General features: G+C 42.9%; 2 protein-coding genes across 2 annotated transcripts in view; one reads left to right on the top strand and one right to left on the bottom strand.

Annotated features, from left to right (window-relative positions):
• The window catches only part of VPS8 (VPS8 subunit of CORVET complex), a 932181-nt gene extending 922031 nt beyond the window's left edge, over window positions 1–10150 (bottom strand). The window contains exon 1 of the mRNA XM_030209561.1: window positions 9825–10150. Coding sequence (XP_030065421.1) covers window positions 9825–10131 — 307 coding nt within the window. The 5' untranslated portion in view covers window positions 10132–10150. The remainder of the gene's footprint in view (window positions 1–9824) is intronic.
• A 105-nt stretch (window positions 10151–10255) lies between these two features.
• Window positions 10256–22257, top strand: part of DBR1 (debranching RNA lariats 1) — a 29860-nt gene continuing 17858 nt past the window's right edge. Inside the window, exons 1-5 of the mRNA XM_030209563.1 lie at window positions 10256–10342; window positions 14352–14654; window positions 16113–16237; window positions 19208–19288; window positions 19411–19496. Coding sequence (XP_030065423.1) covers window positions 14458–14654; window positions 16113–16237; window positions 19208–19288; window positions 19411–19496 — 489 coding nt within the window. The 5' untranslated portion in view covers window positions 10256–10342; window positions 14352–14457. The remainder of the gene's footprint in view (window positions 10343–14351; window positions 14655–16112; window positions 16238–19207; window positions 19289–19410; window positions 19497–22257) is intronic.

The raw sequence follows: 22257 nt of genomic DNA, 5'->3' as shown, positions 1-22257 counted from the left end.
TAGCATTTTGTTTGCTTTTTTGGCTGCCGCCATACACTGGGCAGAAGACTTCAGCATATAGTCCATGATGACACCTAGATCGTTTTCTTGGGTGCCAACTCTTAGGGTGGAGCCTAGCATCAAATAACTATGATTTGGATTATTCTTCCCAATGTTTACACTATGAGTTTTTGCCTCAGAGGTATCCAGCTACTGACCCAAAATCATTGCCACAATGTCTGACCTAGGCCCAATTGAGGGGGGGGGGGGTATAAAAGAAGGAAATTCCCAGGGTAGTTGAAATGCAAAAGGCGGCTCATGGCACCAGGACCCCAGCTTTGATTTTAATTAAGCTGGAGGTTCGAAAAAAAAAAAAAAAAGCATAATGCTGTTTAATACATTGTAGAAGACTGGTTGCTCTGTCTTCATAATGATTCTTTTCCTTCAGCTTATCTACTACACTTTATCCAGATAGTTACCTCCTATCTTACCCTAATGTCACCAAAGATTACAATGAAATGGAGCAATATTTCTTCTCAGTCACCTGAAATAGTGGTTTTTAACCCAGTAATTGGAGCACACTCGGGTATTCAGAATATCTACAATGAAAATTCATGAAACAAATTTGCATACCAAGGAGGTAATGCATGCAAATCTATCATCGCATGCATATTCATTGTGGATATCCCGAAAGCCTAACTGGCTGAGTGTGCCCCAAGGACTGGGTTGAGAAGCACTGACCTAAAGAATATCACCCCTGATATTTATCTCCAGCCTCTAAGCTACTGCACAGCTTGTCATGTATGTTTGTCTTAACTAGACTGTAAGCTATGTAGCGCAGGAACGCTCTCTATAAAGGGCTGAATACATGTAGTGCTTTAGAAATAAGTAGTATTAGTAGCAGTAGTATAAGAGCTGGGAACAAAACAAGAACAGGATGTGGGGGGAGGGACGGAATCATATCTGATAATCCAAATGGGTAGATAAAGTGACGGAATAGCCCGAAGGATTTTTGGAAGCACTGAAAATCAGAGCCCAAACAAACCAGGGAATACTGATCACACCTTTACAGATGCAAACCAAATGGGGATAATAAACCTCTCGAACCATCAATTATCACAACATGAGATCTCTGTGCTTTCCAAAGGGCTCTCATTCTGCCCATCGAATAACCTAGATAAAATCCAGCTATATTCAGACCTAGAAGAATTCTTCAGAAAAATGCGTCTTAAAGCACATTTCCACAATAGAGAGACATCAAATGATCCGAAATACAGCCTTAAACAGAAGAACACTTATTTCACCCCACAGGAGGGACAAAACTACAAACTGGATAACTACATAGAAAGTTTCAGACATAGGGTTAAATCACAACTCTCCAACAAACAAAAAAGAATTCTGTACAATCTTACCCCACCAGAAAGAGCGGCCATAAGAACCCTACAAACTAACGAACGCATTATCATCAAACCCGCAGACAAAGGAGGCGCAGTGGTAATTATGGACATACAAAAATACATTGAAGAGGGGCACAAACAGCTCTCAGACAATAAATACTACAGGAAACTAACTGAGGACCCCACACAGGATTACACAAAACAGCTGAAAGACCTTATCAAAACATTTCCTACACAAGCACAACCTCACCTGAAGAAACTCATACCAAATCAACCTTCCGTAGGCACATTTTACATGCTACCCAAGATCCACAAACTGGGAAACCCTGGCAGACCAATCATATCAGGTATTGGCACACTCACGGAAGAAATATCTGGATTCATAGAGGGAATTCTGAAACCTCTCGTACACAAAACTAAGTTTCATACAAGACACCACAGACTTTCTGAATAAATTGAAAAATATCAAGCAACTACCACCTAACACCCTTCTGGTCACGATGGATGTAGAATCACTATACAGCAACATTCCACATGCGGATGGCATAGCTGCATGTGGAAGACTCCTAAAAACATCCACACTGGACCATCAATACTCACCAGAAACTATCACAAAATTAATCAAATTCATCTTAACCCACAACTACTTCCACTTTAACAATGATATCTATCTGCAAATAATGGGCACTGCGATGGGCACCAGGACAGCACCCCAATATGCCAACCTTTTTATGGCTGAGCTGGAAGAGACATTTCTGAATACACACCAGACCAAACCTCTAAAATACTACCGGTACATCGATGACATTTTTATGATTTGGACGGAGGGTGAAGAAACTCTGAAACAATTTTATTCTGCATTCAATACATACCATCCTACAATCAGATTCAAAATTGACTACTCCCCAGAAAAAGTCAATTTTTTGGACACCACGGTCTCAATCAGTGATGGCTGTATACAAACATCTGTATACAAGAAACCCACAGACAGATGTAGCTATCTCCACAACTCCAGCTTCCATCCTTCACATACAAAAAGATCCATCATTTACAGCCAAGCCACAAGATACCACCGTATCTGCTCTGACCCAGGGGACAGAGACAGACACCTTAAAACCCTGACTGAATCCTTCAAACAGAAGGGCTACAACCCCAAAATAATCTCCAAGAATATTGCCTCCTCCCTCAAAACACCCAGGGAGAATCTGCTACAGTACAAAAAGAAAAGATCCACCGACAGAATCCCGCTTGTAGTGACATACAATCCAGAGCTGGAAAAACTGAGGAAAATCATAAGAGATCTACAACCTATACTCCAGGAGGATGAATTACTGAAAGAGATATTCCCATCCCCACCAGTACTGGCCTTCCGACAGCCACCCAATTTAAAACACAAGCTAATCAGAAGTAAACTTCCTTCACAGACTGAAAAGGAACAGAAGGGCACACTTCCCTGCAATTTATCCAGTTGCAAACTATGCCAAAATATTTCACAGGACCCCAAAGTCATCCACAAAGGAAAGATATTCAACATAAAGGGATCTTTCACTTGCTCATCTTCCAATGTGGTATATATCATTCAGTGTAAAAAATGTAATGAAGGTTGCTATATTGGAGAAACAGGCCAGATGCTTAAGACAAGATTCAATTTACATAGACATCATATAAACAATGCTGGTGCCAGCAGGGTTCCCACACCTGTTGGGCAACATTTTACAAGACTAGGACACTGCACCAGTGACTTCACAGTGAGAATCCTCAAAGGTAACTTTAAAACCATACAAGAACGTAAGACCTTTGAAGTCAGAATGATTGAATATTTTAACACCCAACAGAAAGGACTTAACAAGGACCTGGGGTTCCTAGCCCATTATAAACCATAAAGCTGTATGTCTCTGTTGATCACCCTCCCCTCACCTATCCACACCCACCCTGTTAGAATACCAATGATATGCTTTGATGTCCCCATGCATACTTCCTACCCACCCCCATCCTCCCACCCTGTCAGACTGTCATAGCAATGCTTGAATGTTCTCACTTATATACACTGTCAGCTAGCACATTTGCTTATTTCCGATCTGACGAAGAAGGGCAACCTTCGAAAGCTAATCAAGAAATGTATTAAGTTATGTCCAATAAAAAAGGTATCATCTTATTTTCTTTTCCATGTTTTATTTTGTTTGATTTCTATGGAAGCACTGAGAAAGGAAAAGCTAGCAGGAAAAAAAAATGAGGGAATAGTGACTGTGTATGTCTCTGGTGAGACCTCATCTGGAGTCATATGTGCAATTTAGGAGACTGTACCTTCAAAATGATATAAAACCAAATGGAGTCAGTACAGAAGGTGGCTATTAAAATGATCAATGTTCAATATAAAGTACAGTGACAAAAATCTAAACATGTATACCCCCAAAGGAAAGGCAGGATAGGAAAGCTGACAGAGTCATTTAAATATCTCCAAGCTATAAAAGCACCACAAGAAGCGGCAGCCTGCTTTCAATGGAAAAAAAGGCTCTGGAAGAAGGAGTTATGGAAGTAGGGTGAAAGAGGATAGACTTGGGAGTAATCTAAGGAAATATTTCTTTACAGAAATGTTTGTAGATACATGGGCCAATCTCACGGGCTAATGCGGGATATAAATGTCATAAATAAATACATAAAAATAAAGTACAGTACATGAATTCAAGAAAGCACAAAGCCAGAACATATTATCTCTGAGGAAAAGGATTGTAGAACCAAGAAATTAGTGAAGGTGGCCAAAGCGTATAGGCAACATGCTCTTTTATAAATCAGCCCACAGTACATGCTGAGTGGCAAGACATCATATATCTATATGCTTGTCATGTATAGATGTTCTCAGAGATGTAGCTTGGGAGAGATCAGGAATGAAGCTACAAAGTGTGCTTATATTTTATAAAATATGAAAAAAATATACATGTAGAGAACATGCATACATACACCTGTTTTGAAACAGGTATAAATGGGCATGTCAATATTTATATGCTGCAAGGGCTTGTTCTAGAAGCCTATTCTTTTACTAGTAAAAAAGGCCCGTTTCTGTTTTAAAGGAAACGGGCGCTAGCAAGGTTTTCCTCGGAGTGTGAATGTTTGAGAGAGTGACTGTGCGAGTGTGTGTGTGTGTGTGACAGAGAGAGAGTGAGACTGGATGCGAGTGTGTGTGAGAGAATGAGAGTATGTGCCAGGGTCCCCCTCCCTTCCAGTTCCAGGGTCGTTGTCCCCCCCGGTCTGTCTCCCAGTTGCAGGGTCCCCCCCTCCCTCCCTCCCTTTTCCCAGTTGCAGGGTCCCCCCTCCCTCCCTCCCACCCAGCTGCAGGGTTGATCGCCCTCCCTCCCTCCCAGTTGCAGGGTCTGTCTGTGTCCCCCCTCCTTTTGTCCTCCACGTTTTAAGGCACTGTCTGTCCAGTTGAAACAATTTTAGACTTGTTTCAGATGGAACAGCAATTTAAAAACGACAATGTGAAGCAGCAGCTCCTAGGTTTGCTTGTTTTTGAGTGTATACCAATGACGGCTGCGTAAGGGAGTGGAAACAGAGATTAACCAATGGGCTTCCATGCTTACCATAGACTTGCTTTGCTCACTTCCACTCCTGTCTATTAAACGTCTTGCAGCATCTCATAGGTTTGCTTACTTTGTGACGTCACCCGAGGCGCAGCCAATCAGTGGGATTCATGACGTCAGTTTGATCTACAGCACCTAGCAGACCACGGTTCCAGGCAGCCTCAGAACGTTGGAGGTGAGAATTATCATATAGGATGAGAGCACAGATACCTACACAGCCTTTACAAAACAGCTGCCTTTCTGGAGATCTCCCTTATATGTTCCAAAACTACCCTCTACTGTTGTAATGCTATGTTTCTATGAAAACATTTTTGAAGTACTTGGGGTCCAGTCAATATTGTTTAAAAAAAAATGCTATACCACTCTATAGGACTGTTACTAATCAAGGCAGTTTACAAGGACAGCTATAGCTTAGCTATAGCTAAGAAAGGTCCTACACTTTTTTTTTTTTTTTTAATTTCTTTTCATCAGATCTCTTATTTTTGCAATTAATTTGTTCATTTTTGTTTGGACATTTTGTTTTGCTTATTTCCCTTTGTTCTCCCTCTAACTTCTTTTCACATCCCCACCCCTCCTGGAAGAGTGGCAAAAATAAAACAGAGGTGCTGAGGAGACTGCTACTGCTCGGAACTTTACACTTGGTTCTGAGCTCTGACAGAGCTGTCCCATCTTGGTACTATGGGATGACATCACCCACTTGTGTAACTGATTATATTCCTGCTTGTCAAGAGAAACATCTACTTATACATGCATAACAAACCAGCCATACCACAGCAGCACTAATTCCCAGAACTCAAACAGCAACACCCCTAGCTAGGAAAAGGCAAAACTATGGGTCACAACCCCATTTCCACATTTGGGGTCATGGCCTCGGCGGGGCTGCATCTGTTCTACAACCACACAAATTGGGTAACGGCCAAAGAAAGACTGGTGAGCACTGCCCTACACACTAGCAAAGTAAAAGAAAGGTGGATGCATTCTGACCCAAAGGTCATAGGTTCGAGGCTCGCTTGTGAGCGACTGGGAAAAAAAAAGCACACATACAGATACTTTGAGTGAGATCTCTAACTAGATGGGTGGGACATTTTTGTAAGTGGAAGGGTAAACTAGTGGTTAGAGCAGCAGGCTTAGAACTAGAGGAGCCCAATTCAAATCCCACTGGAGTTCCTTGGGATTGTTGGCAAGTTATTTAATCCTCCATTGCCTCAGGTACAAACCTCAGATTGTGAACTCTCCTGGGACAGAATAATACCCACTATAGATGAATGCACACCACGTCAATAGCTTTTGGGCTTGCATACCGAATATAACAAATAAATTTATAAAAATACCTCACCAAACTGGAATAGCTGACCAAATTACAAATGTGTAGACAAAATCTGAAATGGAAACCCCCAAAATCCATCCTGCATATAGTGCAAAACTGGAGAACTAGAAACAGAAAACAAAATTCCTCCTATACAAAAGCAAAACACAAAAGTTAAAGAAATGCATATTCCCGACACTAACATATTGTTGCTTCCACCCCCCCAGTGACTTGTCTCCAACCATTCCCACCAATTCCCTGTCACTATTTTCCCCCACTGTCTCATCTCTGCCTAGCATTTGCCTGGCCCCTTTGTGCACCCTTCTTCACTGTGTACCTGCTCTCATCAATTCTTTTCTGCCCCCAGTTCCCTTTCTCCTCCTCTACCCAGGCCCCTCTGTCCACACAGCTCAGCCCTGGTCCCCTCCCACCTGCCCATCAAATCATGAACCCTTCCTCCACTCACCCTAGAGTACACTTGATTCTCTCTATTGCTCACTCCAACGCCATCTCTTCCTTGCACCTCTTTACCTAGCAGCAATGATGTTTTTTTTTTCCCTTTCTAGCTTCTAGTCCAACAGAAAAGCCTCCAGTCTAGATATTCCATCATTACTGGAAGCAATAGAACAGTGACACACTCATTGTTTTCAGGCTAGTATAAGGTAATGAGGTTATGAAGCAGCTCGCACTGTCAGCTTTCTCTCATTCTCCTGCTGCCTTTATCACTTTTGGCATCAGCAGGGGAAGACCGAGTTGGTGTTTTCTTGGATCAGGGCTTCCGTTTCCCAGATTAGTTGGAACTGGAGATGCTGACATGGCATGCACAACCTTTGCTTGATGGACAAATTTAAAGTCCATGATACAGAAGCCTGGGAAAGCCATAATGAATGGTTTCCAGCCTCAGGATCATTGTTGTAATGAACATTGTAGGAAACAGGGGAGGGATGTAAAATAAGAGAAAAATATTTGGATAGTTGTGAATGAAGCTTCCTGACATCAAGAATGTAAGCCCCAGCTCCAACTGAGCTGGAAGACAAACTACTGGGTCAAGCAAAAAAAAACAAAACAAAACCCACCAGCCTACCCTTGTTGACCTAGAGGATGTTAACATGTGAACAAATTTCAAATAAAGGTGACAGAGACATCGCTGTGGCAGAATTCAAATGTGCACTGAACAGATACAGAAAAAAAAGGTTGAGAACCACTGATTCCCATCTACAGCATAATTTTATCAAAGCAATCCTGATGGTCATATTTTAAGAATTTTATAGTTTGTCCAAAAAAGTTAAACATCTGATGAGATTGAAGTAAACTGTAGACTTGGGCCAGCCCAGTGGCAATACTATGTATTGCCATGCAGAAGGTCATGGGCTCAGTTTTCAAGTCTAGGATGCCATGCCCTAGATTGGCTAGGGCTCATGCAGTCTCCTGTTAGCAAACCTCCTCACTGTATAGTGCAGTGGAGAGTAGCCTAATGGTTCGAGCAGCAGATTGAGAATCGGGGAACCCCAATTCAAATCCCACTGCAGCTCCTTGTGATCTTGGGCAGATTACAATCCTACATTGCTGCAGATAACTTAGGGCTTCTTTTACAAAGCCACACTAGCAATTCCCACACAGCAAATGAGAGGAAGCCCATAGGAATTGAATGGGCTTCTTCTCATTTGCCGCACCGAGAATCGGTAATGCAGCTTTGTAAAAGAGGACATTAGATTGTGAGCCCTCCAAAGACAGGGAAATATCTACTTTACCTGAATGTAACTCGCCTTGAACTACAACTGAAAATGGTATAAGCTAAAGCCAGATATAAGTCTGAATCTTTCCCCTCATGGGAATTACTTTAATCATATCCATATTGAAATGAGAACTGGCTGTAGCAAGTCTTCTGTTTTGGTGGTGAGATCTTTTCTTCCTTCCTTATTTTCTCCCACTAACCATACACATTATGGTGTTCACTTTCAAAGGGGAACAACCACGAAGGTGGATGAACACGCAATCCCTACGTGAGTCAATCAAGCAAAGGAAAGAGTAGGGTAGGCTGGCTCTTTCCAAAACACAAGGGAGACGCATACACTGTTATAAGACTTTATTGAACAATACCAAGCAACTCTATACAAATGTAAAAACAAACGATTTTTTTATGAATGAGAATAAAAGAATTTTTATACAAATAATAGAATAACATAAAAATAGACATTGAAGGTAAGTACTCTAGACCACTAACCTTGTAGGTATTTCCAAGGTTGTATACCAAGATTAAGCAAATACTGTTGTTTCCTAGTTGTAGCACAAACAACAGCGTGCAAAGTCGTAGTCCTATAGGAAGGCATGGCAAATGCAATGCAGCCCATTCTGAGCTTCGTCGCATTTGCCGTGAGGGAATCGGTAACGTGATTTAGTAAAAGGGGCCCTTATTTGGGTTATTCAGTTTTCAACTACTATCTATTATTCTGTCCAGTAGTGGGCAGCCATTTGGTGGCTGGCATCTGTGTTAAGAAATCCAGTAATTTGATAGAAAAGCACTGCATATTAAAAAGTATGTAGACAGCAGCTTTAGTATATAAGGCCAACTTCTCTGTATGAAATCAAAATTACCTCATACTCATGGGATCCAGTTTGTTTATATTTGGCTACAAGTTCAGAATGAAGTCTGTTTACAAATTCTAAGAAAAACATCAAGGTGCATCACAACCTGCAAAGAACACCATGTAATTTTTTTTTAATTAATAACTAGAACTGCAACTCCTCGACTCGAGTACCCCTAGGTGATGGGAGGCAACGCTTCATCAACATTTTTCTTACACAAGCAACCCCTGCAAAGCGGAAATCACGCTTATCCGTTGAACTTGGGTCAGAGGAAGAAATAAGAAGTTTACAAGAGCTGCACAGATAGAAAATAATAATAGGTAGGATTTACGATCCACAGCTCAGCAAAAGAACGCGGAGAGCAAGAGATGCCAAGTTTCAAGAAGAAGAGTTGAAGTAAATTCGCCGGTGAGGTACAACCCAGTGCACTGACCCTTCCTTGACCTTTCATACGAAATCAACACCCGGGTAGGCTAGGGTACCACGTCCACAACAGAGAAAGAGCTGCAACTGCGAGGACTAACCTACGCCCTGCCCCCAAGAACGGGCTCCTCTAGAAACTCTCGGCGCTCTCGCCTCGTCTAGTCCATGGAAGCCCCAGTCGGGAAAGAAACAGCAGCAGCAGGTCTGCGTCTTCCTCAGTCACCCTCTCTTCTGCCTGCACCTGGGAACCCGTCCTACGGAGCTCAGAGCTGCCAAGGTACCCATTCCAAGAGGAAGACTTTTTAGCCTGTGTTGGTTTAAAACTTACATACCAAAGGAGTGTAGTATTTGTAGTCCATGATGCTACCCGTTGAACTCAGTGCTGTAGGTCTGGCAAAAAAAAAAACCCAGGACCGGCCAAAAAGTCTCTCTCATGGAACGGGTAACTTGGCAGCTCTGGGAGCTCCGAAACCTCTATCGCAGGAGGCACCGGGAAAGTCTATTCTCTGAAACGCAACAAACAACCAGGAACCGGAGATGATAAAAGTCACTTACTCGCTACTGCCGGTACTGCAAGGACCAGAACTCCAAGGGACGCCAGCAGGAAGAGCGCAGGCGCATATACTCTATTCTCCCGTTCCCCCAGATATTCCGCCCGAGAAGGTTCATTACAAGCAATCTCTTTGATTACAAGGGGTTCATTAAACCTCCTTGATTCCACCCCATTTCTCCTTTCAAAACAATTGAAGACGCGATTGGTTGAATAATCCAACTTCCTTGGTGGAAGCGAACGGAAAAGAACGGCGATAACCAGAGAGAGGCTTGAAACGCATGACTGCGCTTGCGTGCTGTGATTCGTCATTGAAGTGCGCCGTTTCTTGGGAGGAAAATGGAGCAGGTGGCGGAATAATTTTGAAAGTAAATGAAATACCTACTGAGAAGGGACCTGGTGGACGTCAATCCACTCTGTCTGCGTGTGCTGGAGGCTTCCTTTCTCGCCGGATTCCTCTGAGCTTTATTGTTGGACTGCTCAGAATCCTGAGGCCTTACGTTCGAGGTGTTGTGGCCCTAAGGTTTGTGTTAAAGAAACTCGTGTTTTGCCTTTTTTTTTCTCTCTCTCTCTCTCTCTCATTTTTGGTTCGGTTAGATTTCTTGTTCTTTTTTTTTTTTTTTGGGGGGGGGGGGTTATGACGTAAATAACACTATATCGGCTTCCCTACCGTGGAGGACCATCCCACTTCTCCCGGTTATTTACTTTTTTCTTTCTACCTCTGTACACCTCCTACACTCACACACACTTAACCTCTTCCATTAGAAGTAGGATGGGGAAAACTGCAGAGTCTAATTCTAGGTGTGGTAACAGTAACGGGTTATAAATATAAAGCTTTACAAATGAAAGAAGCAAGATTAAAAAATAGTTTCTTGTGTGCATCTGAAACAATATAGAAAGGCATTTGAGTTTAGCTCATACCTTTCTCAGCAGTTCAAGACAAGTTACTTTCAGGTAGAATAGATATTTTATAAAGGCTTTCTACCTGATCACCTTAAACCTGGATCTTCTACATTGCTAGTTTGAATAAAAATTCAAAATATACACTTCTTAAGAAATATATTGCTTTTCAAAGGTGCCATATTGCAACAAATGTGACAGATTTTCATAAAATTGGAGGCAGCAGTTTCTCTGTATCATTTCTATTTTATATAAAACCAATTAATTAATTCTGTATGACTGTTTGGAACTTGGTTTGCTGAAGAGCACTTGGATGGGTAACAATTCAGAGAAAAGACTTAGCACTGTTCAATAAGTTTGGTCTTCACTCCCCAGTTCTTGAGGGCCATCAATAGGTTATGTTTATTTTACATATCCCAAATGAATATGCATAAAGGAGATTAGCATTCCTACTAGACTGTGCTGATCTCTCATGCATATTCATTTAACTTTATTTAAAAACCAGTTACTATTCAAAAATAAAATATTCTTTAATCTCAAATACATGATATAAAAAAAATTTCATCTGGTGCTCAGTACATCCTCCACAAATGCCAACCAGGATTCTATGGATTTATGATGAAACTCAATGCACTATGGGAGCACAAGTATTAGCTAACTTCTTGCAAATCAGTTTTTCACCTTCTGGCAACAAAAAATATAAAGTAAATAAATAATACTTAAATACTTAGCTTTTGATGATCTTCCCAATGGAGAATATTGTTGACTCTTGTTAATGAATTCCGGATAAAGAATTTTTTTGTGCTACTGTTAAAATCTTGTACTGAAGAAATGATGAAAAATCAAAAATTGGGACTTAAATACTGCTGTATCTTTTTTTTTTTTTTTTTCAAAAACTCAGGAAAACAAATCATGTAATTATTTCTATTTCCCAGGATAACACAAAATATAATTAAAAAATTATAAATGAAGGTGCTCAGAAAAACCACGACCAAAATGAACATACTCGCATAAATAGCCATCTTTCTCTATCATCTTTGAATGAAGAAATGATGAAGAGATCCCTATAAAGTCTCCAAAATGTGTATAGATCCAAAAGGATACATGGAACTACAAAAAGGTCAAATATAAAAAAAGATGTTTTTAATTCTTCAATGGTAATAGTTCTCCAATGTCCCCACATTCCTCAATGTCTTGCACATTCTGCTGTCCATCTGATCCAAGTCTACATTCTCTTAATATGGTCCACATCTATCTGGAGTCGAGGATTTCTCCACAATTTCTTGCTTTTTCCAGTCCCAGTGAAGTCAGAAAATCAACTTTACTGATGAAACTAGTGGCTTGGTCTCGATTTAATCCAGCTGACAGTCTATCTGAATGCAAATAAACCCTGCAAAGAATTTGATGATGGGTTTATTTTATTTATTTTTATTTTATTTTGTTACATTTGTACCCCGCACTTTCCCACTCATGGCAGGCTCAATGCGGCTTACATGGGGCAATGGAGGGTTAAGTGACTTGCCCAGAGTCACAAGGAGCTGCCTGTGCCTGAAGTGGGAATCGAACTCAGTTCCCCAGGACCAAAGTTCACCACCCTAACCACTAGGCCACTCCTCACATTGGGGTTGGAGGGAGTGGTTCTGGCTTCCATTTTTGAAAGGGGCCTGAATCCAATAAAAGGGAAGTCACTTGCAATCGGGTCAAAAGTGAAAAGTGCTAAAAAAAAATCCATGTATGAGCATGGTTTTCATTTCTCGCTTCCTGTGTGCAGCGCTCTGTTGGAAATTGGGCTGAAACCAGCAACTTCCGATAGGTCACTGAACAGTTTTCAGCTTTAGTGATTTTTGATGAGCCAGATTTGAAGTAGCAATCTTAAGGCAAAAGAAACATTTGTAGATGCATGTCAGGAACTATCAATATTAACTTTACTGATTCTTAGTCATTATTTCACAAAGGTTAAGTTTTGTCATTTAAAAAAAATAAGGAAATAGGCATGCTTGTCATCCCTGGGTGCTCTCTGGTTGTTGTTAGCTACAGTATGTAATAATCCCAGAGAAGCTTTGAGTGATCCATTGATAGACTGCCATAATTTATATTGGCCTCCAGAAGGAATAAGTGATAATCAAAGAAGTTCACTTGATGTTGCTATTAAACTCCCAATCAAAGAACGTATTGCTTTCAAAATCTGCACCCTGGTTCATAAAATTATCTACGGCGAAGCCCGGGGATACATGATAGACCTCAAAGACCTACCAACCAGAAACACAACAGGATCAACAAGAACATACCTAAATCTCCACTACCCAAGCTGCAAAGGACTCAAATACAAATCAACCTATGCTTTCATCTTTTCCTACATAAGCACACAACTATGGAATGCATTACCAAAAGCCGTGAAAACAACTTATGATCACCTAAACTTCCGGAAATCATTTATTGCATTTGTATCCCACATTTTCCCACCTCTTTGCAGGCTCAATGTGGCTTACAATACTGACCCAACTTAAATGCCTGTACCCTGCAACACAACAAAACCAAAGCTCGTAATGGACATATAATAACTCTTCCTCTCTACGATTCCCTAATGTGTCTGTACACACAAACCTTATTGTACCACAACTTTACTGTATTTGTTCATACCGGAATTGGCGAACGCCTTTATGGTACTATGTTAGCCACATTGAGCCTGCAAATAGGTGGGAAAATGTGGGATACAAATGTAACAAAAACTACAGACGTGCACAATTCCTGTCTAGGTTCAAGGTTGCTTTTATTTGATTACTGCTTAAGGCAGAGCCATCAAAGCGGGTGTACAATCAAAAATAATCAATAGGGGGAAACAAACTCTATTTTGTTAAAGGTAATAAGAGAGAGTCAGAGGTAAAGAAGAGGAGGGAAGAAGGTCTAGCCTGTACTACTAATTCAAATGTAACTACAAGGGACAAAAAGGAATGTAATTCATGCAGATTATTCACATTGTGTCATGTAGCATAAAAAAAAGTTTGCTGATATTAATGAAAAGAACCTCATCCTCTAACTTGTCTAATGCCAGGGCATTAAGGGGGTAATTTAGTGCGGGTCACCTAAAGTTAGGGACCTAAAATATAACAGCAATTAAGCATTTTATTACTATCTTAGAATAGAATACCAGTGTGAGCATTTATTCTTGCTCTATGGCAGGTGTAAATGCACAGGCCTGAATGAGGTAGTTAACACACATAAGTGCCTGGCACACTCATGCCCCTCCCACATTCACACCCCTTTCACATTTACATACCATAGAACTTTAGCTCTTAAGTACAGGGCAAATTAACTCCAGTAATAACTGATCATTGGTGGGTTGTTGTCAATTTGACCTTAATTAGGAAATGAAGTTTCTCACATAACTGTCAGTATTCTAAAACCTCTGCGTTCAGTCTTGCATGCAAAGTGCAAAAATGTGCATGCAAGATTATAGAATGAAAGGTTAAATTTGCAGTTATTAGCTCACCACTGGCAAAGCAGTGAGCAGGTTGGGGAGGTCAGGAGTGAAGATGTACCTTGCTCAGGGGGTGCTGCTTCTTTTGTCAACTCATATTTAGGTCTACACAGGTATCTAATTGCTTCCCTTTTCAATTTCAAAATCTCATTAGGTGGACTTCTTTGCAGAGAGAGCCAGTAAACTAGGCCCCAGAAATAAAGTGGATTTGATTAGTCTTTTGATAAAGCAACAGTGTGTTTTGCACATGTGCCAGTACCATGAAGATAGCAATAGAAGGTTGCTGCCATGGTGAGCTGGATAAAATCTACGAGACCATTCAGTTCTTGGAGAAAAAGGAGAATATTAAGGTGGACCTTCTGTTGTGCTGTGGGGACTTTCAAGCTGTCAGGAATGAAGCAGACATGAAATGTATGGCTGTACCCCCTAAGTACCGGCAGATGCAAACTTTCTACAAGTAAGTGAATGCAGTTATATATAAGCGCTATGTGGATGTGTCAATATGTGTTTTGCTGTTAGAGAGAATAAAGCAAAGTATAGTGCTATAGGCAACACTGGGCCCAGTATTCAAAAAAGCTGGGCTCCTAAATATGTGCCCTATTATCAGCTGGAAGTTAGCTTAACTTAGAAGTTTAAATATATGATTATAAATTTAGAACTGCCAATAACTTGCCTAATTTATGAGCCTAGTGCTGAAAATCAGTTCTAAGCTTCTAAATTTTTCCCCCACCCTAAATCTGCCTCTGTACATACTTCATGCTCCTAAATTTTGGCATTTTCCTGAAATTTGGAATTTAACTTTAGGAACCCAGGCCTAGTACATTTTCAAAATGACCAATTAAGGAGCATAAATCCTTTAAATATCAGGCCCATTATGTCTAGTATTGTATGTTCTTAGGTCATCTTAAGATTAAATATATCCATGAACTAAAAATGATTTAAAAAAATTATACAGCTGTATTTTAAGACCTATCCAGCACGCTTGGCTGCAAATCAAAATGGTTTTGTTATAAACATCTCCAATCTCAGCATTGTCATTTTAGCTCAAATGAAGGCTGCGTGTCCTTGGAATATTGGTTAGATTTCTAAATGAGATCCATGTTTGTGGAGATAGCTGATGACAGGAACAGTTTGCTTGCTTATCAGTACCATTCTGACTATCTGTTGTGTGCTAGCATGGTGCCATGTCCAATGGGGAAGGAGTCAGTAAAAACTTTGAAAGGATTGTTTACCATTGTAGAAATGTAACACTGCCTGTACAATAGCTTTGCTAAGAACACACTGTCAAAGTTGAAATGCTGTTTTAAGATTTGTTTGAATCTGACTACATTGAGTTTATCAATTAAATAGTTTATGAAGATCTAATACGCCAACTTAGTAAAACATTACTAAATGAAGTGTTTTTTAATTTCTAGCATTTTGGACTGCAGCCAGAACAGTTTTTTGGACTTGCAGTAAATTTCCTACTCATCTTCTTATTGTAGAATCGGGGTCGGCATCATAGACTGTACCTTTCTACCCAAACATGTATTAGTTTGAGCAACACTGGTTGATGCTGGAGGAATTTCTCTTGCAGAGCTATTATTACAATCTCATGGAGTAGTGGTCATAAGGATCAATGTTTGCAAGATGTTTAGTAGCAAGACATCACAGTCTAGACTTGGAAGCTATGGGCCATACAGAACAGACACTTATGTTTAGTATTTGCTGCTCAAATACTCCACCTCCTGGAGCAAAAATCAACTTCCCTTATCAAAAACGCATTTGTCTGCACCTCCTTCAAAGGAATTTTGCCTAATTACAGCTAGGTAAAGCATGAGTAGAATATCATTACTAAAATGTTGCAAACAGCATGATTTTTTTTAAATTTCCTAGAGCGTTAAGACTATGTTTTTTATGTTTAACTATAAAACAGGTATTACTCTGGAGAGAAGAAGGCTCCTGTACTCACCATCTTTATAGGAGGCAATCATGAAGCCTCTAATCACTTGCAGGAACTGCCCTATGGAGGATGGGTGGCACCAAACATATATTACCTTGGTACTAAAGGATTTTGGTTCCCATATGGGATTTGTGAGCAGTGGGGTAGACCAGAACTTAATAGCTTCTCCTGAAAATCTGGAACTAGCTGACAACCCTGTCGCCTTTTGGTGATCTTTACCTAGTGTTCCTAACATTTTCTATTTCTAGGTTACCTGGAAGATGATTTTGTGTGTACAGTTAAATGCGTATTGTGTGTTAACGCTTGAGAGCCTGCAGGTTCCAAGTGCCTATTGTTTAATTCCAGTGCAGTTTGCCAGCTCAGTAGAGAGACCTTAACAAATCAGCTTCAAGGGGTGACGAATATGCCCAACAAGAGTTACAGCTCTAAACTCAAAGCACTATGGCTGCTATTTACTAACTTGAACTAAAATAGTACAGGTGTAGTGTGATGAAGTTACTATGGGATTTACTAATCTTTGGTACACAAATGTTAGTAAGTCCTGCAGCAGTTACCCTTCCAATTTGGCTAGGAGCTTTGCATCATTGCCACAGTAACTCAAGGTGGTGGACCTCCATTCAGGGTTTGCCATCTTTATAAAAATCTGCACACATTATGTTTATTAGCTAAAGTCTTTTTGTTCTCCCAAACACGTACCTCCCCTCCCCCCCCCCCCCCCCCCCCAAAACCACCACCACCACAAAATCCTGTGTTTTTAGGTTTCTTTTCTCTGGTAGCCTACTGGTAAAGGTGATCATGCCTCACCCAGTGGCCAAAGGTGTAGAAAGATGTACCTCCAGCAGCCCTCGTCCTCTGCTCTCTGACCCCTTTCCTAGATTTATTTGAATATCTGTGATATCTTAGGGCAAGAGTGATCCACAGTTGATTTTGCAATTCATCTAAAAAATGCAGTCCCCCACTAGACACCAAGCATATTCAGGTAAGTGGAGTGAGGGGAAGTTTCAGGCACACTTTGGATTTTTACAATAGGAGGTGAAGCTTAAGGGAGAGAAACATCATTTCACACTGTCCCCTTATGCATTGATCAATTGCCCTTAACACTATGTCACCATGGAGTTGCAAAACTAGATACATGAGGGAAGGAGTTTTTACACAATATTGGCTATGACAAGGGCCTGTTAAATGATGCCACTGCCATGTAGAATTGGGCTTTTTATTAAGTTGGGGGGCATCCAGATACATAGAGGGGCATTTTCGAAAGAAACATCTAAGCTGGGATTTGGACATCTTTGTAAAACGTCCAAATCTGGATGGGGGGAAAGCTCATTTTCAAAAAAAGATGGACATCTATCTTTCGTTTCGAAAATACAAAGGATGTCCTTAGATTTGGATGTCTTTGACTTTCGGCATTTTTGAAACCAAAGATGTCCAAGTCAAAAACGTCCAAATGCAAGCCATTTGCACGTGGGAGGAGCCAGCATTTCTAGTGCACTGGTCCCCCTGACATGCCAGGACAGCAGTTGGGCACCCTAGGGGGCACTGTAGTGGACTTCATAAAATGCTGCCTTACCTTGTGTGCTGAGCCCCCCAAACCCCACTACCCACAACTGTACACCACTACTATAGCCCTTATGGGTGAAGGGGAGGCACCTATATGTGGATACAGAGGGTTTCCGGTGGGTTTTGGAAGGCTCGCTGTTTCCTCCACAAATGTAACAGGTGGGGGTATGAGCCTGGGTCCGCCTGTCTGAAGTGCACAGCACTCACTAAAACTGCTCCAGGGACCTGCATGCGCTGTCATGTACCTGAGTATGACATCTGAGGCTGGCACGTAATATTTTTAACAATGTTTTTTGAGGGTGGGAGGGGGTTAGTGACCACTGGAGGAGTAACGGGAGGTCATCCCCGATTCCCTCCGGTGATCATCTGGTCATTTCAGGCACTTTTTATGCCTTATTCGTAATAAAAAAACGTCCGGGTGAAAACGTCCAAGTGTTAGTCATGGACGTCTCTGCTTTTTTCCATTATGTCTCGAAGACGTTCAAGTCTTAGGAACGCCCAAGTCCTGCCTTCACCATGCCTCCGATACACCCCCTTGAGATTTGGATTTCCTTGCAATGGTATTTCGCTAGAGACGTCCAAAATCTGGTTTCGATTATACCAATATGGACGTCCATCTCTTTTGAAAATAAGCCTGATAGTCACACTCCAGGCTTGGGGCTTTTGTAAAGGGACCTATGAAACCTTTTTCACATTTGTTTTCATGATTTTTGGCATCAGTGAGCTGCTTTACCTACATTTGCATAACAGTTGCTCCTTAATGGCAAATTTAAATAAACTTTTGCAGGATGTGGACTTCATGTCAAATATAGCACATAATACCTGGAAACGCTCAAATTCCAAGTTTCAGGTGTTTTACATGAGATTTCACGCAAAGTGTGCTTCTACAGGGATGAGCCCCTTCCAAGATTTGTTGCATGCAGATAAAAACACAAGAATATAGTTATTTTTTTAAGCTAATGGTTTTTTTTTTTTTAATATAGAATGTAGTTGTGATTAACTGATGGTAATTTTACATATTAACATTTTATTTCCTCTGTCCCTTTTACACATATACTTTAGTCTAATAGATAACTTTTTAGATCTGAGGAGGAATTTGCTCCTTTTATTTACCCATTTGCCATTTTTCTTCTTATTCACATGGTGTAGCTTGTAGTTCCTAAATTCTTTCCTTATTTTTTTCACCACTTGCATTACTTGCATTACCTGTCTACTATCCACAAATGGGTTCCTCCAAAGTTCTTGGGACTATTTTTCATGGCTTTTTGGTCATTGCAGCTTGCAGACAGCTAGCTATACGCTTTTTCCAACTGTCTGCCCAATCACCTGGCAATTGTGACACATGATTAATCTCAGCAATCCAAAGGAAAAAAAAAAAGACTCTAGCTAAGTGTAATGCCTGTTAGTATAGCATCTTGCACATTTCCTCTCCATGCCCCCAGTGTGTGTTGTGTAGAGTATGCTGCACAGGAATTAACTGAGAAAGCAATGTCCTTTTCTACTTTCAGGCTATGCTGGGGTTGTAAACTACCATGGGATTAGAATTGGCGGCATCTCTGGAATATTTAAATCTCATGATTACAAAAAAGGTAATAATTTATTGTATAAAATGTACATGTGAAGACGTTACAGACCAAAGATCCCCAAATTCACACTTGAGCGGCATCCTTGCTGGCAGAATTTGTAAATTTTTGTTTTTGAAACATTGCAGGCCATTTTGAATGCCCTCCATACAGCCAACAGACTGTCAGAAGTGCTTATCATGTGAGAAGCATTGATGTGTTCAAAATCAAGCAGGTCAGTAGAAAAAAGAGCTTCATCTCAAGACTTGAAGGGACAAGATTATTGTAGCATGGTAGAACTACATGTCTGACTTACGTTTGCAACCAACACTGCGGTGGCAAATAAGTGCTTCTCAATAATTGACTACCAGGATGGGCCAATTAGTAACATAGTAACATAGTAGATGACGGCAGAAAAAGACCTGCATGGTCCATCCAGTCTGCCCAACAAGATAAACTCACATGTGCCACTTTTTATTTGTACCTGTTGTCCCGTTCCGGGCCCTTACCTGGCGGTCCGCGGGCCGGAGCGAGAGGCTGGGGCGCCCGTGGGATGCGGGGCGGCGGGGGAAGGCTGCCACGGGGATCGCCGCGACTGCAGGCTGCTCCGAGGCCGGCGATCCAGAAGAGCAAGCGCCGGCCTCAGAGAAGGAGATCCGCCGGCCAAGATGGCGGCGCCGGCGTCGTCGTCCTCCTCGCTACAGCGGGACCAGCGAGGAGGCTCCGCCCACTTGCGCCGGATTGGCGCATCCGCGTAGGAACTCCGCCCATCGGACGGGAGGATCAATCCGGGCCCCCGCTGCCGGCCTGGGCGAAGAGGATTGGTTCCAGCGGTTCCCCAGCCAGGACGAGCGGGGGATTTAAACGGGAACACGGAGGGGGTCCAGTGCTTCCGTTTTGTTGTTTGAAGCCACATTCCAAGCCTGTGTTTGTTCCTCGTGTCAGCTAGCCGTTCTGCTAGCTATTTCCAGTAAAGACTGTGTTTGTTCCTCGTGCCAGCTAGCCGTCCTGCTAGCTATTTCCAGTAAAGGCTGTGTTTGTTCCTCGTGTCAGCTAGCCGTCCTGCTAGCTATTTCCAGTGAAGACTGTGTTTGTTCCTCGTGTCAACTAGCCGTCCTGCTAGCTATTTCCAGTGAAGACTGTGTTTGTTCCTCGTGTCAGCTAGCCGTCCTGCTAGCTATTTCCAGTGAAGACTGTGTTTGTTCCTCGTGTCAACTAGCCGTCCTGCTGGCTATTGCCAATAAAGACTGTGTCCGTTCCCCGTGCTCAGCTAGCCACCCGGCTAAGCCACGCTCACCCAGGACTCTGTACCCACACCCAGCCAGGCCAGCCGTCACCCCGCGGTTCCAGCAGTCCTGCTGGCCGCCCGCAGCTGAGGGCTCAACCCTCGGTGAACGGCGGTCGCCGCGGGTGAAGATTCGGGGTGCTCGGTGATTTCCTGGCCCTAGTGGGGCTCGGGAAGACTCGAGAGCTCACCAATACCGGAGTGACATCAGAGCCGCGACAGAAAACGGAAGCCATGAGCTCGCCGACGCAACCTGATCTACGGGACCTGGCCAAGGTTCTCCAGCAGCAACAGGAACAGCTCAATGCCCTGTCTGGGGCGCTCCAGAATGTATGTTCTCAGCTTTCCACGCTTCAGGTACAGAACCAGGCCGCTGCGGTCCAAGGGGTCGCAGCGGCTCCCCGTATGGGAGGGTTCCGCGTGGGACCTCAGTTCCCTGAACCAGCACGATACGATGGGACCCCGGGAGGTTGTCGGGGGTTCCTTAACCAGTGTAACCTGGCCTTCCGGATGCAACCGGAGGCCTTTGCTTCGGACCAAAGTAAGGTGGGCTACATTATGGGCCTTTGTGAAGGAAAAGCCCAGGACTGGGTGGCCCCCCTGAACGAACAACATGACCCCATTTTGGATGATAATAGCGAATTTCAGCGCCGGTTCCAGATGGTGTTCGACCTTCCGGGAAGACCTTCCTCCGTGGCATCGGAACTGCTCCGGATTCATCAGGGAGAAGGTACGGTGGCCGATTATGCCATCCGGTTCCGTACCTTAGCCACGGAGCTGCGTTGGAATCCGGAGTCCTTGATGGCCATTTTTATGGAGGGATTACAAGAACGAATCAAGGATGAATTGGCGGGACGGGAGATTCCCGGACAATTGGATGCCCTCATATCACTCTGTATACGGGTGGACACCCGATTCCAGGAGCGAGCCAGAGCCCGGGCGGAGCGGCAGAAGTGGGCACGAGGGACCTCCCGGACGAGCAAAGGGCCGTCCTCTCGCCAGGCGAACCGGGACACTACGGAGCCCGGGGAGGAGCCGATGGTGATGGGCCGGCAACGGTTGACTCCCGCCGAAAGACAGCAACGACAGTCAAACGGACTGTGCTTCTATTGTGGGAAGGCTGGGCATTTCCTCCGGACTTGTTCCATCCGGCCGGGAAATGCGCTCCCCAAGGCGCCCTGAGGGGAGGGTTCTTGGGGCACTCCGCTCCCCTACCAGACACCCTGATCATCCTACCGGTGACCTTACGGTGGCAGGAGGCCACGGTTCAGACCCGAGCCCTGGTGGACTCGGGGTCAGGGGGCAATTTTATTGGGCTCGAACTGCTGCAGCAAATGGGCTGGCCCACGCTCCCCCGGAGGCCGATGCTGCGGATAACCTCCATCCAAGGAACTACCCTTCCCCAGCCGGTCACTGAGATTACTCCAATGTTGGAACTGCAAGTGGGGGAGAACCATCGGGAGGAAGCCGAATTCTTAGTATTATCCCGGACCATCCACCCTGTGGTTCTGGGACTGCCATGGTTACGATACCACAACCCGGTTATCGACTGGGCCGGGGGAAGAATTCAAGCGTGGGGTAATTCCTGCCAAGAGACCTGTTGTAAGGGTCGGGCTGGCAGCTGTCCGGCCTTAAATACGTTGCCCGAGGAGGGACCGGGTGAACTGGGCTCCTTGCCTATGGATTATAGAGACTTTGCAGATGTGTTTAA

Source organism: Microcaecilia unicolor, chromosome 7 (assembly GCF_901765095.1).
Source record: "Microcaecilia unicolor chromosome 7, aMicUni1.1, whole genome shotgun sequence".
Classification (NCBI taxonomy): Eukaryota; Metazoa; Chordata; class Amphibia; order Gymnophiona; family Siphonopidae; genus Microcaecilia; species Microcaecilia unicolor.
This window is presented reverse-complemented; position numbering and strand designations above follow the sequence as displayed.